The 17,872-nt window shown below is 41.6% G+C and overlaps 1 protein-coding gene across 2 annotated transcripts in view; it reads left to right on the top strand.

Moving 5' to 3' along the window:
* The first annotated feature begins 307 nt into the window (after positions 1-307).
* sema3fa (sema domain, immunoglobulin domain (Ig), short basic domain, secreted, (semaphorin) 3Fa) overlaps positions 308-17,872 on the top strand; it is a 91,815-nt gene continuing 74,250 nt past the window's right edge. The window contains exons 1-2 of one of the 2 annotated variants that reach the window (XM_072684888.1): positions 308-481; positions 2,156-2,322. In XM_072684888.1, coding sequence (XP_072540989.1) covers positions 2,187-2,322 — 136 coding nt within the window. In that variant the 5' untranslated portion in view covers positions 308-481; positions 2,156-2,186. Of the gene's footprint in view, positions 482-673; positions 730-2,155; positions 2,323-17,872 lie in introns of those variants that run through there. The other variant, XM_072684889.1, reaches the window with a different exon arrangement.

Here is a 17,872-nt window from a genome sequence, read left to right as displayed (position 1 = left end):
GCCCCCCAGCAGCATTGAGCTGTGGAGGAGCAGTGGAAGAACTGTGACCTCACAGCAATGCTCCTCCAAAATCTAGTTAAAAAAAAAAAAAAAAGTCAAGTGTCCCAATACTTTTGTCCATTATATTAGTATATGCATATGCAGAGGAACAGCGCTCTCCAAGCCACCCTCCTCCTGCAGCTTGGACGCTCCATGTAAATGGGCGTTACCCTCTCGAACCCAAATCTCCGCCCAGTGGGCGGGTCTCCACTCGGCCCCTCCTTTCTCCCACCTGCTCCCCCACCGTCCTGAGGGAGCGGAGCTGAGGCGGGTCGGAGCTGAGCGCGCTTTAACCCGCACATTTCAGCCCCACAGGAGAGAGAGAGCGCAGGACACACACGCTCATTCACACACACACACACACACACACACACGCGCGGCGCGCGCCTTCACGGGCTGCTCTTCACTGGACTAAACGCCTTCAACTTGGGCTCGACTGCAGGTGAATCTCCTCTGTTTGCTTGTCGCGTGCTGTCCGGAGCGTGTGGAGTGTAGGAGGGTTGCTTTATTGCGTCACGATGGGCTTTCTTACAATCCCCTAAAATAGTCCCTTCACGAGACTAGCGCTGGTCGGCTGGTCGCTGGCGGACCTGCTGGTTGTTGCCGGTGGGATTTGTGTTTATTCTAAGATCAGGATCAGGATCAGCGTCAGTCTGGAGCTTTAGAGCGCGGCTGCTGTGGAGGCGAGCTGTGCGTAAAAAGGGAGGCGCGGAATAATGGGGTTTGGAGATGTTCTAGCAGCACAGGTCTTCACTATTCGCTCTGACTGGAGACTTAGGGTCTGAAGCGCCCGTGGACACGAGACCACCAAGTCTGTGAGCTCCATGTGGCAGTGTGGGTCAGTGCTGTGTCCGTAGCGGTGTGTACATCTGCAGATGTAGAGCTCAGACGCTTCATTAGGTGATGAATGGACTGGATTAACTTTGGGTTCTCTGTAGGTTTGCGGTTTAAACCTATACTCTTAAGGGTTCTGTGAGGGATGCCATAGGAGAACCACTTTTAAAGGTTCTTCACACTCACATATCTCTATTAGAAACATGGTTCTGTAAAGATGTGTAACCATGTTTATGATAGAGATGTGTGAGTGTGCAGAACCTTTACATTGCGTAAGAAGGTTCTTTAGACCTGTTAAAGGTTCTTTACACTCACATGTCTCGATTACAAACAGGGTTCTTTGAGCAATGTCACAATAGAACCACTTTTGGTTCTGTAAAGATGTGTAACCATGTTTATGATAGAGATGCATGCGTGTGCAGAACCTTTAAATTGGGAAAGAAGGTTCTTTACACTCACATGTCTCGATTACAAACAGGGTTCTTTGAGCTGTGTCACAATAGAACCTCTTTTAGATCCGTTAAGATGTGTGACCATGTTTCTCATAGAGATGTGTGAGCCTGCAGAACCTTTAAATTGGTTGAGAAGGTTCTTTAGACCTGTTAAAGGTTCTTTACACTCACATGTCTCGATTACAAACAGGGTTCTTTGAGCAATGCCACAGAGGAACCACTTTTGGTTCTATAAAGATGTGTAACCATGTTTATGATAGAGATGCATGAATGTGCAGAACCTTAAATTGCTTAAGAAGGTTCTTTAGACCTGTTAAAGGTTCCTTACACTCACATGTCTCTATTACAAACAGGGTTCTTTGAGCTGTGTTACAATAGAACCACTTTTGGTTCTGTTAAGATCTGTGTCCATGTTTCTTATAGAGATGCATGCATGTGCAGAACCTTAAATTGCTTAAGAAGGTTCTTTAGACTTGTCAAAGGTTCCTTACACTCACATGTCTCGATTACAAACAGAGTTCTTTGAGCTGTGTTACAATAGAACCACTTTTGGTTCCGTTAAGATGTGTGTCCATGTTTCTTATAGAGATGCATGCGTGTGCAGAACCTTTAAATTGGTTAAGAAGGTTCTTTAGACTTGTTAAAGAACCTTTACATCAGTGCAGGTTTTTTAGAAAGGGTTCTTGGCACTCACACATGTCTATGACAAACCAGGTTCCTTAAGGAACCAAAAGTGGTCATTGTAAGGCATCTTCTAAGTGCCTTTATTCTAAGGGTCTTCATGGGTTATCAGATCAACACCCCGTCCCTCTTGTTCTCTCCTTTTCTAGGGCTGACTGATTCTGCTTGGACGGAGTGATCATGCGGAGGATGAGGAGTCTCCTGCTGGGGACCTTGACCCTCCTGGTCTGCGCATTCTCGGCTGTGTCCGTCCAGGGCAACCCTTTCAACTCCATCCCGCCACTCTCCGCTCCCCGAGTGTACCTGGCCTTCAAAGGTAAGACACCGGGACTGGCCTCCACTTTCGCTGCTCTTTGACGGGACTAGCTTCTGTAATGAAGGATGTTGCCACTGTTTTTTTCGTCCTCTGGGTTTGTTGGGAGATCCAGTGGTTTCCTGTTTAAATTTCCTGTTTAAATTTGTTGTGCAATGCTATAAGCGGTCAGTATGGATTTGCCCACCGCAGGGGCTGATTTCTGGCCAAAGCGACGTGCCTGCTGAACTCACAAGGGGCTGGCGACTGTGTGGGAAACGTATATTATTAGTTCGGCTTCTGTTGGCAGGGCGGCGTACAATTGAGGCTTTCTTGACTGAGTTCTGTCTAGAAAGTGATCTATCTGCGGTGGTTGTAGACTCCATAGAAATTATACGCACTCTTAGAAAAACGGCCATGCCAATGGTTCATTGAGCAACACACTGGAAACACCACTTTTGGGTGCCTGAAGAGCCAAGTGTGTATGAGGGACTTGTTAAATGTTTAAAGAATCTTTATATTATATTATATATATATATATTTTTTTTTTTATTTGACCAGTTTAATCCCATTTACTGAAGAGTTGTAGTTCTCTACAGAACCATATGTTGAGAATTTGCAAGGTTCTTTTGTATGGCCTCGGAAAAAAGGACCTTTTCTGGACTTCAGATTCCTAATCCTGATCTTCAGAGTTCTGACTGCTCCAGAGCACCAATGGGAACCTCATGAAGAGCATGAGTTGAGTCAGTTGTGTGGAATGGTTCTTATATTTTGGAAGTGTCCCTGTGTTAATATAGTGCAGGGAAATTAATCAATTCTTATTTTTAATTATTACGAAATAAAATAATTGAGATAATTGAGATTCAATTAGTTTGATTTATTAATCATGTTTGGTTTGTTTTTAAAGCATCTGATTTATATTTAAAGTTCAATGAAAATTCATTTTTAAGGAGGTTTTAAAAAAAGCAATAACAGCAATGGCAGGTCAATAGATCCTAGGTTGCCCAATCCTGATCCCAGAGCACCAATGAGAACCTCATGAAGAGCTTGAGTTGAGTCAGTTGAGTTGAGTCAGTTGTGTTGAGTCAGTTGAGTTGAGTCAGTTGTTTTGAGTCAGTTGTGTTGAGTCGGTTGTGTTGAGTCGGTTGTGTTGAGTCAGTTGAGTTGAGTCAGTTGAGTTGAGTCAGTTGTTTTGAGTCAGTTGAGTTGAGTCAGTTGTTTTGAGTCAGTTGAGTTGAGTCAGTTGTGTTGAGTCAGTTGAGTTGAGTCAGTTGTGTTGAGTCGGTTGTGTTGAGTCGGTTGTGTTGAGTCGGTTGTGTTGAGTCAGTTGAGTTGAGTCAGTTGTTTTGAGTCAGTTGAGTTGAGTCAGTTGAGTTGAGTCAGTTGTTTTGAGTCAGTTGAGTTGAGTCAGTTGTTTTGAGTCAGTTGAGTTGAGTCAGTTGTTTTGAGTCAGTTGAGTTGAGTCAGTTGTGTTGAATGGTCTCTGAACTTCCCAAACCTTTTCAGGTTCCTGTGTGTTGATATATAGCAGGGACATTTTGAAGCCCATTTTGTAACATAGGTCTGGGCAATTAATTGATTCTTATTTTCAATTATTATAAAACAAAACAATCGAGATAATTATGCAGTAAAGCATCTTCATTATATTTCAAGTTAAGGAAATTCACTTTTACAAACAATTTAAAAACAAAGTTCATTAACTGCACAATATTTCCAAATTAGTGAAGAATTGGGTTAGAGAGGGTATCGCCCATTTACATGGGGCGTCCAAGATGCAGGAGGAGGGTGGGTGGGAGATCTCTGTGTTTCCCTAAAAATATAACTGTCCTGCTTATGTATATACTGAAATTGACAAAAGTATTGGGACACCTGCTCATTTATCCTTTCTTTTAAATCAAGGGTATCCTGCCTTTATTGGAGTAATCCAGCGAAGACCTTCTAGTAGGTTTAGGAGGAGCATTGCCGTGAGGTCATGATGTTAGATGATCATCACCAGGTTGTCAGGGGATTGCATTTTTTAGTTATTGTATTTAGTAATGGTGATTTCAGTATTGACAAAAAATAATCATGTTTATCAGTTGCAGTAATTGAGCAGCCCTATTGAGCAGCCCTAATGTAACAGCAATGGCAGGTCAATAGATCCTAGGTTGCCCAATCCTGATCTTTGGAGTTCTGACTGCCCCAGAGCACCAATGCAAACCTCATGAGGAGCTTGAGTTGAGTCAGTTGTGTGGAATGGTTCTTATGAATGATCCAAACATGTCCAGGATCCTGGGTGTTTCTTATTTTCAATTACCAACGATTATGAAACCAAATAATGGAGATAGGGCGATTACTGTACTGCATTCTGTTTGACAACAATGCTCTCAAATGATGTCCCTCTGTAGTTTATCAAATTGAATTAATTCATTAATTTTTGTTTATTTTTGTTGTTTTTCAGTTTAATTACATTTAAAGTCTGAGGTAATACTCTTTTGCAGACTTTTTTTAAGTTCAATAAATGCATGATGTTTTCAAACTCTGAGAAATCATATCGTCATCGTGATTTCAATATTGACTAAAATAATCACGATTATGAATTCTGCCATAATCGCCCAGCCTTAACATAACATCCAGTATATGCCAAGGTAGATGTTCTGTTGAAAAATGGCAGATCAGTAGATCATTTGAGATGGAGTTGATGGCATTACCATCACTTCACCCCCCATTTTGTAGTCAGTTAATGCTCATGCTTACAGTGCTGGCTTCACAAAGACAAAGTGCTCATGTCAAATGATATTATATGATAAACTGGAGTAGACCAGAACAGATGTTTAAACTGTGGCTTGCTCTGATCTGGACGTTCCTGCATTTGCTCCAGCTTTTGTTCACACCCCGCCCTGAACATTGCAGGGAGGTTTAATAGGTCTCATTCTGACACACCGTTGGATCAGTTTTCCTGACATTTTGACCTCAGCCCACATTCACATGTGACCCTGTCCTGGAAAACTGTTGGAACATTCATGGATACATGCAGCGCTGACCCTGCAATTCAGCCCAAGACTTAATCGATGTCAAGAAAACCATCAAAACATTGACATCTGTGAAACTACGCTTGGTGTCAAAATCTGAATTCTGGGATTGTGACAACCCTAGCCTGCTCCCAGATTTCTGCAGAGCTGCCTTGGGACAAGGTCTGCTGTAAAAATGGTTAAATAAATAAAGCTGAACTGAATTGTTGGACCTTGGAAAGCACTAAAATGCTCAGTGCAGGGCTGGAGGATTGGGAAATGCCTTTCAAACATCATACTTAGTCTCCATTTCCTTCGCTTGTGTTTCTGTGGTCCATGACTTCCCACTCTAATGGTGTTTGGAATTCTTTGGGTTTGTGGGTGAAGCGCTGAACATGGCACCTCGCTTTTTTCAACTGTCTGAGCTTTCAGAGTTGTCTGAGCGTTCTTCCTTGTCTGCTTCTGCTTTGCTAAAGGGCATGTTTTCTTCTCAGGGCTCATTTTATTGAGTTTCTTTCTTCAGGGTTTAACACGCAGCTTACTGGACTCTGAAGTCTGACCTTAATTTGACATTTGCTCTCTTTTTTGTCTGTGGCTGGGTAGCAGACTTCTACATTCAGATCACTGATGGACCTGCTCCACTATTCCAGTTCTTGGAAGGTTTGCAGTGCAGTTGCTTGTAATTTTTCCGTGATAGCAGCTCGATCTTGGTCATATCATCTAGAATTCTACAATTTCATGACATGGACTTTAAATAAAGAGCTAGGAAACAACCAGATGTACCAGGTTTAGTTTCAAATATCGTCGCTGGCGGACAAAAACCTTGATTTTAACTTTTTGCAGCTTTGACATTTGGACATCTGGTAGTTGTTCTTTACATTCTATCAACATTTCATGTACTGTTTATAGAAATGCTTTAAAATGACAATATTGGATTTTTTTTTTTTTACATTGACTTCCATTGAAAGTCAAGAATTGTTATTTTTTTTCCTCCTCTTGTAAAGTTATTTTGGAAATACAGGGTTTTTGTCCTAAAGGGACCACATGTTCTGTATCAGAGGACCAGAGGAGTTATGAGAACAAGTGTTTAGGTTCAGAAACCTAGAAATGTACTCCCATACATAAATAAATATACATTGTTGAGCAGCTGTTTCACTGTAAAACTACAAACCAGCTCTATTATCATCCTCCTCCGATCGCTCTTAGCTTGCTCTCCAGGTTTCTTCAGTCCTTTTCTTACTTGTTCAGTTCTGCTTAATTTGTCAGTCAACATGGAAAATGAAGCCATAGCCTGCCTGAGCAATTTGTGTGCCAAAATATACATACGAGAACACACTACTTACACACTCACAGGGGGCAGTTCAGCTTGGCTCTGGATTTGATGAATTTCTTGCAGGAGATGTCTGGGAATTTTCAAAAGGCCGTACTGTTGCTGAAGGAGGCTGATATAAACTATGTCTGATACCAGATAGAGAGAGCTCTCTTGTTGAATTACAGCTCAGAGTGGTGTTTGGTTTATCACTCTCGTGGAAGGATGTAGGAGTCTAGTAAATCTGGGCAAAGGCATAAAATGTGTTTATCAGATGCATAATGTTTTTCTAATTGAAGTCCTAAAACTTCACAGACATCCACTTTCTGAAGTTTATTATGCTGTAACTGCATGGAAAATGATTCTGAATGAACAAGTTATTGTTCAGTTAGTGGTAAAAGTATAATATAAGTAATGAATGTGGGCATAAGTTTTAATGCGTAATTCATTTGTGGATAGCATATTGCCGCTGACCAATGAAAAACGTGTATCTCCAAAATGGACTTTACAGGAGAAGGTAAAAATGTTCTGAACTTTGAATGGACGTTAATGTAAAATAAGAGATTATTAAGTATTTAGAGCATTTCTATTGGTCGATTCATCCAGAATTATTCACACAGTGTACAGAAGCAGCTACAGGAGAAACCATGGAGAAAACTAAAAACGAACAAAAATGGAGATACATGGTTTTCATTGGACAGAAGCAATGTATAAAAAAAGAAAAACTGAAAATAGAAATATAAAAAACTAGAAATCTAAAAAATCTAAAAAAAATAGAAATATACATGCTGTATATATTTTATAACTTATAAAAAAGGTTATTATAAGTTATACGGTATAATATGAACATAAATAAGAAAAACATAAAAAGACTTAGGTATGTATATAATTATATATATATATATATATATATATATATATATATATATATATATAAATATATAAAAGTATATAAAATATATATATATATATATATATATATAAAAGACATATATAACCTATTAAGACAGTAGGTTATATATATATATATATATATATATATATATATATATATATATATATATATAAACTTTCATTTATTAGATGTTAGATGTTTTACTAGACCTATTACTCAATTTGGAGGTTATTTACTAACTTAAAAAAAGTTAATAAGATGTGAGTGTGTAAAAGATAAATTTATCTATTTATATATAAATGTTTTACATCATGCAAATAACCATTTTTGTATTTGTAAACATAAAAACACAAAGTTAAATCAACACAATGTATTATATAAATGTCTATGACTAAAATGTGCCTCAGTAAAAGTGGATTATCATGTGAACCTATTAAAGCGCATCTCCTGAAGCGAGTTCAGAGTGATAATGCTACTTAAACAATTTCTCTGTGTTGCTAGGATTTAGCTAGGTGGTTGCTATGGTGTTCAAAATGATTGTCAGGGGATTGCGAGATGGTTGTTATGGCATTCTAGGAGAATGTCAGGGGATTGTGCTAGGTTTTTACTATGGTATTCCAGGTGGCTGCAAGGGTATTGGTAGGTGGTTGCTATATGAATGATGCGGTGTTGTTTGGCTGTTGCGGTGGTATGTTAGGTTGTTAGTGACGCTGTAGATTAGGGCTGGGCGATATGGTAAAAATACTATATCACGATATTTACTTTACTTTTTCGTGATACACAATATTTATCACAATACATGTTAATCACAGACTAAAAACGTCAGTAGCTACAGATTCTTATAAACTACTATTCAGATCCTCTCCTGAACCAAATACAGTGATTTATACTCTATAACATCTGCTGCTCTTCATCTGATTAACCCAGTCTAATTACACTGTTAGTAATGAAACCTGCAGCTGATCAGTGTTAATTAACAGTGCTTAGAAAAGTTTATTGTTATCACGATACAATAAAATATCATCATATTGCCCAGCTCTACTGTAGATTCATTTGTGAGATGTAAAAGGTCTAAGGAGGCTGTAAATAATAGGGGTTCTTGAAACTTTGGTTCTCCAGACTGACACCTTACGTTTATTAAAGTGTGTAACACTAGACTTTGGACACGTTGGCCTCTCCTGCCTGCTTTAGTGCTCAGTTCCTGCTCTCAGGGTGTGTAATTAAACTGCTTGCTCAAACATTTCCCGTTCACTCAGTTAACAGTGAAAGTCAGTTGTGCCATATTCAGCTGTGGGTCAGCTCTGCCAGAAAACCTCAATGCAGCTCTGAGTTAGGCCTGGGGTCAACTGGCAGACACGTTATTAGCGGCCCAGGGAAATTTTTATTTGATATCAAGGGTTTTGGCTTGAATTCGTGCTTCCATTAAAGCAACACTGGAAAAGGAAACAGATCGTATTGAAGGGATTTTCCCTGAGATTGCTTAGCTACAGTCTCACGCTCACACAAACACACACACGCATATGTCATATCTTCCTCATATCTTCAGGGGTTATTTAGACTGACTTCTGAGTTATCGGACACTGAAAAAATGTGTTCTTTAAATTTACATGATTCATGATTCAAATGAGTCGAGTTGATCGCGAATGAATTAAACGATTCCCGGCCTGGGCTAGAGGGGAATAAAGGCCCCTAGCATTGAGCTGCTGTGGAGCAGTGGAAGAACTGTGTTCTCTGGCATGATGGATGGTGGTGGAGCTCCATCCAGTACTTTTGGGATGAGTTGAGGAATTGGGGAGTTGGGGATGATGAGGTGGGGTAGTGATCATCATCATCCAACATCCTGACCTCACTAACGCTCTTGTCTCTGAATGCAATCAGATCCTCACAGCAATGCTCCAACATCTAATACAAAGTCTTCCCTGGACAGGTGAGACAGTTACTCCAACAAAAGCAGGATAAACTCTTTATTAATCCTGTAATCCTTGAGTTCGGTAGCAGCAATGAGCAGGTGTCCCATTACTTTTGTCCATATAGTGTACGTTCTTGTACTGTAATGTGTCGGGCTCCTTCTTCCTCTCTTCTCACCCTCACTCACTCCCTCTCTCTTTCCCTCCACTCCCTTGATTTGACACTGAATTTCCGTGATTCGTGATTCAAATGAGTCGAGTTGATTGCACATGAATTAAATGATACATCAACACGATTCCCGACCATAATCTTTTGTCTGATGGAGAGGCGTTAGTTTGATGCAATTGATCTTATGGAAAAGATGAACATGTCCATTCAGTGCTTTATCACTTTCTAGGTGTACCTACCAGACTTGGCCTGCGGTAAGGCAAGCTTGCTAGACACTAGGTTGGAGTATGCATTGCACCCTCACGCATGTGTGTATATGTGTGTGTGCGTGTATGAGCAGAGAGGAGGCTCTATGCCAGGCCGAGTCAGTTTTCAGCTCCAGGGGAGAATTTGGCCGCTGCCAGAAGTGTCGGTGAGTTGAGAGAGAGGAGATGCCGGTGTGTTCCTCTTTTCACATTACAGAGCGTCTGGGCCAGGGGCACAAACCTGGATGCCAAGATAAATCTTCTCTGAAGCTTCAGGCTCAGAGCTTCTACTGGGGATGAGTTATTACAGGCACTGTTATTAACTCTAAGATGAGCAATTCAGACCAGAATAAAGTACGCTACATGTCCAAAAGTGTGTAGACACCTCTTTCCATTATCCAACATTTCCTCTGAATGCGAAAGTATTATTGGGTAAGGGGATGTCCTTCCTTTCCTGCAGTGGCAGCCTGTACTCTTCTCAAATGTCTGTGGACACCACTTCTGCTGAACGCGTTTAGTTCACACAGATGTGAAGATGCACACACACACAGTTAGTCTAGTCCCTGTAGAGTAGTTAAGTATTGTCAATAGAATAAGACTCAAGAACCTGACCCTGTTGGCACCATGCTGCCTAATACCAGGTGTGGGCTAGAGGGGTATAAAGCCCCCCAGCACTGAGCTGCTGTGGAGCAGTGGAAGAACTGTGTTCTCTGGATTGATGGATCCCAATGGGACTTTTGGGATGACTTGTGAAGTTGTGGATGAGTTGGGTTGCTGATCGTCCAGCATCCTGACCTCACTAACGCATTTGTTGTTGAATGCAATCAAATCCTCACAGCAAAGCTCCTCCAAAATCTAATAGAAAGCCTTCTTACACTGACAAAAGCAGGATTGACTATTTTAAATACTGAAATCCTTGATTTTGGAAGTAGCAATGAGCAGGTGTCCCAGTACTTTTGTCAATTTAGTGTATGTTCTTGTACTGTAAAGTGTCAGGCTCCATAATGTCCTCTCTATTATTGGCCCTCCCTCTTTCTCTCTTCTCTCCCTCTCTCACTCCCTCTCTCCTTCCTTCCACTCCCTTTTCCAAATCCTCTCTTTTCTCGGCACCGCTGAAAGCCTGGAGATTTACATGCTAAAAGATAGCCCAGAGGACCTCAGCCTTCAGTCTGAGTTCACCCTGCCGGAGTCTGCGGGCCTTCACGTTACCGCGTGCTTTTGACACGCCGATGGATTTATGGACATGTTCCTGCATATCATATCCCTGTTCAATGGTTAGGAAAACACCCAGGGCTGATTCGAGGGCTTTGTGAAAGGAATGCTCTGGTGTGGATGTGTGTGTGAGAGTGTGTGTGCATGCATGATTGAAAGCGCTGCTTCGAGCGACGCTAGAGCACATTGTTTTAATTAGAATTCTATCACAGGAATCTTAGTGAAGCAGCAGACTCACTGTTCCTTTCAGATGCACCTCCCTAGGAAGGATGAGACTGATGTGGATGACCCCAGCATGTCAACAATGCATAGATTATCATGATGAAAGCCTTGTCTGCTGCTGATTGCCTTTCTCAAGGGTTCTTCTACCTGGATTACCACAAATGTGGCAAATCTGTGGCTCCCGGGTGGTGCTGCCATCTAAGCCTCGGTCATTTTTTTAGGATATCGCTGGTTAAATACCTGGAAGTGCCTCAACCTTTCATGTAAGGCCTCGCTTTTTCTGAATGGCCCTCCCTCTCCAGCTGCTTCTTTAACTGACGTAACAGGAATACAGAAGGTGGTGTAGTGGAGAACAACACCGCCCTTCCTGTGCCAGACTAGGGTTCGATTGCAAGGCCAGACTAGAACACCATATACACCAATCCATAAGAGTCCATAAGAGCATCATCTAACTGCTCTAAACATACACCGGCCATAGCTTTAGGACCACTTGCCTTAAATTGAGTGGGCCGTCCTTGTACCGCCCCAACAGATCTGACCATTCGAGGCATGGTCTTCACAAGACCTCTGAAGGTGTTCTGTGACATCTGGTACCACTTCTTCTCTTCCTGTGAACAGTATTGTAAGTCCTGAGGTGGGACCTCCATGGACACCTCAATGAGCCTTGGGTGCCCTTGACCCTGTTGCGGGGTTCACCGGCTGTCCTTCCTTGGAGCACTTTTGGCAGGTACTGACCACTGCAGACCAGAAAACCCCACAAGACCTACCTGATTTTTGTAGTTTTGTAGGCCGTCTAGCCATCACTGTTTGGTTTTGGTCAGAACTTTAATCTCCAGAGTGTGTGAAGAGATAACCTGACCCTGAACCCTGAAAAATTAAAATCAGATTTTAGAAATTCTTCATATTTTCGGTGAAAACATCCCTTTACTCATGTGGACGAATTGTTGTGGTGCTTGGAATGGGTTCACCAGAGTCTTACCATCCAACGAATCCACCAAGTACAGATGAGAGGCAGATGGCGGACATGCAAATTCACCAATTAGACACAACGAGAGACAGGTAGAGACGGGTATCTTGACCCATATTTACAGCCTTGTAAATCCAGATGCAATAGAAAGGACGGAGTCCACAGATTCACCATATTTCTGCACTGTATTATTGCAGAGATATTAATAGAAACATCTTGAATTTGATGGGCCAGCACATTTGTAGACTCCAGAGGGTTAAGGGAACAATTGGGTAAATGATCATTTTTTGTCAGACTCTGACTTTAATTAGCTCTGTGTGAACCGGGTCATTATATATGAAGGTCTTTATTGTTTCTCTAAGGTGTGGGAGTACTAAAGCAGCCGCTGTACTGTCGTCTGAGATAAGGCTATGTTACACAGAGCCGTAAGAGGGGTAAAAAAGGAACGGCTTCCAGCAGCACAAGTGTCAGATCCATCCAGAGTCCTGCAGATCCTGCAGATTTCCACCAGGAAAAGTTGTGTTGTGGACGTCCTTGCCATGTGTTCGTGTTGTCAGAACTGAGAGTGAGAAGATAAGAGCGGTTTCTGTGTGCATACGTGAGTGTGTGGTTCAGGCAGATAAGGCCTGATTATAGATTTATAGATTTCTGTCAAAAAAAACAGGCTTCAACTTTCTGCCCTTTGAGAGCTTGTCATCTGGGCCAGGGGAAAGATAAGTGTTCTGGCTAAAGGGTTATTAAAGGGGGAAGATTTAAGGCTTGTTTATCTACCTTGTGTTACTCTGTGAACTCTCCCGGTGGCTTTCTGACTGCGAGGCCCATAAAATAACGTGTTTCATTGTCCTGCTTACTGTCTGCAGTGTGTCGTGCAGGTCTGCCTCTCTCTCTCAGCGCAACGAATGAATGATTTATTATCCCACAGCAGTATAGTGAGCCTTAATAGGCTTATGCAGCATCCACCACCTAGGGTTTACATCTGTGACCCCATCAGGGCACTATGTGTGTGTATGAGTGTGCTTGTTTTGAGCATTGTTAAGGACATGAAATTTCATGACTTTGTCCTTACAACCTATGACTTTTTGTGGGGTTTTTTGGTAATAGAAAGGGCAAAGATATTTCTTTTGGCTTAGAGTTAGGTTTAGTGTCCACTTGATGAACGGTGTGACATTGTGCATCGTCTTTTGCGGGTTCCCAACAGAAAAAAATAAAATTGTGTAAAATTGATGTTACTGAGCATAAATTATTACCTTATGCGTTATTACTTAGTAGGTTTAAGAGTTTACATTACATTTAAGGTATTTTGCTGACGCTCTTATCCAGAGCGACTTACAAGGTTACTTGTATTAGTCGGGCCAATGTAGTGTTAGGAGTCTTGCCCAAGGACTCTTAGTGGTGTAGCACAGCATAGTCACCCAGACCGGGAATCGAACCCCAGTCTCCCACGTGGTGTGGTAGCTCACTGGCAGGTAGTGGTGTTATCTGTTGTGCCACACCAACCATAATTTTTAGGGGTTCTAGATAGTGCCAGATTCATGGCTTTGTGTGAGTTTATTGCGTCACTAAGAGTCTAATAAGTCACTTATACTAATTAGAGACTAAAAAGCACTAAATAAATGCCTAATAAGTAAATTTGCATCAGTTCCTGGTTGTTAAAAAAGGTAAACTAACGTCTGCTGAGCTGTCATGTTGTGTAATGGTCAGTTCAGGTGCTATAGGCTCTATACATTGTAGAGACCAGCCAAGTCCGGTGATTAGAACTTTTTTTCTAGCGATATTGAATAATAGCCATGTTTGGGATACAAATCAGTGTGCTGATCAGCTTAACTCTCTACTGTCTTCTCTAAATCCTACACCCAGCCTGGTCTTTCCTCACATTTTTCTGAGCTTTTCTCAAAATTCTTCTTAGAATTTTACTTTTACAGAAAATGCAACTTCTAGTGACGAAGAAAAGACTACAGGGGACTCCTGTGAAAGTTGACTCACCACTCAGAAATGGCTCACAACAGAGCACTGATTAACTGCACATTTCATTACAAAGATTGTAATCAGTCTTATTTATTTCAATGGAGAGAAGCATATTTTGAGTAAAAATCACGGTACTGTGAGTATTTGGATAGCAGTTTAAAAAAATATATTTACACTGTTTTGCAATAAATATCATGATATCGTAAAATAATGTCTTTAAATATTGTGATATAACATTTTTCCATATCGCCCAGCTCTAATCCAACGTTAAAGCAAAAACTACAAAACTGAAATAATTCATTTTTACAGTTTCTTCGACTTGGCCTCGGCTCAGCTCTACTACAGACCAAACAGCACTAAATAGCTGTATAACAGGGTGGTAAAAAGTATATCGTGTTCGTTATTACAACTAATAATGCAGTTATCAGTGATTTTCACATAACAGATCTCTAATTATTACTAATAAAGCTTTATAATGATTAAAGCTTAATAAAGCATGTATATATATTTCATGTATAGATCACTTAAAATGTCTATTTCTGGCTTTGCTGAGCAAAAGAACAAGACCTTAATGAACTCATTTGTGTTCCCCCATCTACGTATGACCCCACGTCCTCATATAAAAACAAACCTGTGTGTGTGTGTGAGTTTGCAACCTATTTTTGTCCACAAACGAGCCCTAATCACGGTCTATTTCTGAGTGCTAGCGGCTGGGACTTTGACCCCCCTAGAAGAAGGTCATTGTCAGTGTTAATTGCTCTTGCTGTGTGGGATCTAGTTTGTCCATGACAGCTCAATTTCCAAATGTTTAGCTGTTCTCCCTCTTGTTCCCGCGCGGGTTTGACCAAACACCTGGAACCGCAATTGGCCGTGGCCTGAGAAAGGCCTCAGTCTGAGCAGAGTGGACCCCCCCACACACACATTTCTGGATCTCTGGAAGCTGTTGGAATGCAGGTTGACAGCATTGATGGCTGCGTCCTTCACACATCCCACTCCACAATTATCCTAATTCACCCGGTATTAAAATGCCATGGGGCACAATTCACTCACTCGCTGCTCTCTAACACTTCATAATGACCGCTGAGACGCTGAGCTGTGAGGGTGATGTTTGGTGATTCAATCTCCTAAAGTCATTTTTTTAATTGAGTGCATTATAATGGTGATATCTATGGAAATGGAATTGGGCCTCAGGGCTATATTCAGTCTTTGTAGATGACTGAGCGAAGAATGGAGAAAGAGAACAGCCTAGGCAGAGAGAGAGAGACAGTGCACAGGTAGGGCAATAATACTCGTGCTGGACATCTGAGACTACTACCTCGGTCAGACACTTAAGAGCATGCACACACTTAGGAGTCTTGGAGCCGCCAGTGTCTCCCTGAAAGACGAACCTCCATAAGCGAGCCAAGAGACGCCTGAGAGAACTATGCCTTCTCTCAAAGTGTGTCTTCATATTCCTATGAACACACAACCCATACAAATACACCACACACTACACACACTTACCATGACTCCTATACCTGCACAGCTCAGCGATTCCCCTACAATTAAATAGGCTCATGTGACGCCCAGCTTAGATGAGATGCCAGATTTCGAGCCCCCTTCACACATACTGTACATGTTTACACAGGAGTATACTGGTAGTTAAGTAGGTGTGCAAGGCTGTTACTGTGCAAAGAGTATTTTTGTGGATTATTCTGAGATGAATGAAGCAGCTGTTGACGTAGTGAGGGCATATGTCCTGTTTAACAGGACTTTCTAGGGAAATCTAAACATGCAGATCGCCTGTAAAACACTATTTAGGGGTTCCTTGTGTGAGCCTGGACGTAAATATTAACTTCTAACATGACATAAAATGCACTAATATTGTTTTGGTGGTGGTGCCCAATTTCCAATCTCCTCCAATTTTCATTTTCCATTTTGGGAATGTTGTGCAACTCACTCCCCAAGTTCTCCCCAAGCTTCGTCCTGGTCAGGGTAGGGTGGAGCCTACCCAGAATCATTGGGCGTAAGGCAGGAATACCCCCTGGACAGGCCGCCAGCCCATTGCAGGGCTCCATACAGCCTACATATATATATATATATATATATATATATATATATATATATATATAGGTGGGAAAGCAACCTTTGCCAAGCTAGCTCGAATAAAGATACAGACATGAGCAAAGTCAAGTGACTGGTGTTAGGACTATTAGAAAGGTAAAATAAGAGACTGGTTCTGCTGTGTTTGGACTCATAGCCGGCCATCTAGGCTTAGATAAGTTAGCTAGTAGGCTAAACACCACAGCACAGACTGTGTTCCAGCTAGGATTAAGCCTCAAATCTGAGAGCAAATAGCCATGTGAAAGGTCTTGTCCGGGTGTCTTCCACTGTCAGGCACAATCATTAAACTAGGTCATCCAGGTTTGCTTGCTCTCCCTATCATTCAAACAAATACGGTGGGCTGTTTCTCTTCCACCTGTTTTTAAAGCACAGCACCTTTTAAATGCACATGGAGGAATAAGCTTATTTGGCCTTGTACTAGTCATACACAGAACAGAGATTTGACCCATCAGACATCAGTCGTCATTTTGAAATACCGCCCTCATTTGGAGATATCACCATAATTTACAGTATTACCGTTATACTGCTCAACCCTATTTGCATTTACTGAATGAATGGAATTCCAGCATGTATCAGATAAGGCACATTTAAATGCACTGTGGATGTGTATGGAAATGTCCATTAGGCCATCTAACTGAATTTACAGGTGCGTATGTGTGTGTATGACATGTTTGCCCATTCTTGTAAATGAAAGAAATTGCATGTCTGTCTATCTGTATATCCGTCTGTCTATCTCTGTCCGCCTCTCCATCTCGATCACTGTCTGGCTGTCTGATGTGATCCGTTGTCATCAAAGTTCATCTCTGCTCTGCCTCAAATCTTTTCACATTTGAACCCAACATATTTGTCTGGGGCTGACATCATGATTGCCTGCTATTAGGCTCCATTTACAAGACCAGTCACGTTCTTGCTTTGTAGCTGCAACCGCAGAAATGTGACAGAGCGATATTAATATCCATGGGAGTTGGGAGGCATCTCTGTGCATTTTTCTGAGGTCGTCCCATGGGCTGCACTCTAATGGAGCTCCTGGCAGCATAATAAACTTAGCCTGTTGACCCTTGCAGAGTCCAGGGCTCTTTATAAGAATCACTTACCCATGGTTGGATGAGATGTGTACTAGCATTTTGAATTTGTGTGTAAAAAAGGGGGGAGGTGGTTTCTGTGCTTTCTTCTCATGTTATCCAATTAGATTTGATGGCAAGCTCTCATCCTTTAGAGATTTCATCTTTAGTATCTGATGCTTAAATGACTTGGATACTGGGAAAGTTAGTATGGGTCTGATGTGCTGTTTCAGGTCTAATCTGGATGCGTTCTGCCTCCAGAACTGCTGCATAAGCCTAAATGCACTGTTTGTGCGCCACATGCATGTGCATATGCAGTGCCAAATGTTTGTGGACACCAGTTTGTCAATTGAACAGCTTTTAGCGGGCACAGCTGTGCAAATGCACACACACACACACACACACACACAGCTTATCTAGTCCCTGTAGAGTAGTACTGACAATAGAATAGGACTCTCTGGAGTAAGAGTCATATATACTTGAGCCTTTTGACACCATGGCTAATGCCAGGTGTGGGCTAGAAGGCTAT

This window comes from Salminus brasiliensis, chromosome 7, assembly GCF_030463535.1.
Source record: "Salminus brasiliensis chromosome 7, fSalBra1.hap2, whole genome shotgun sequence".
Lineage (NCBI taxonomy): Eukaryota > Metazoa > Chordata > Actinopteri > Characiformes > Bryconidae > Salminus > Salminus brasiliensis.
The sequence above is the reverse complement of the archived record's forward strand: the minus strand, read 5'-3'. Positions and strand labels throughout refer to the sequence as shown.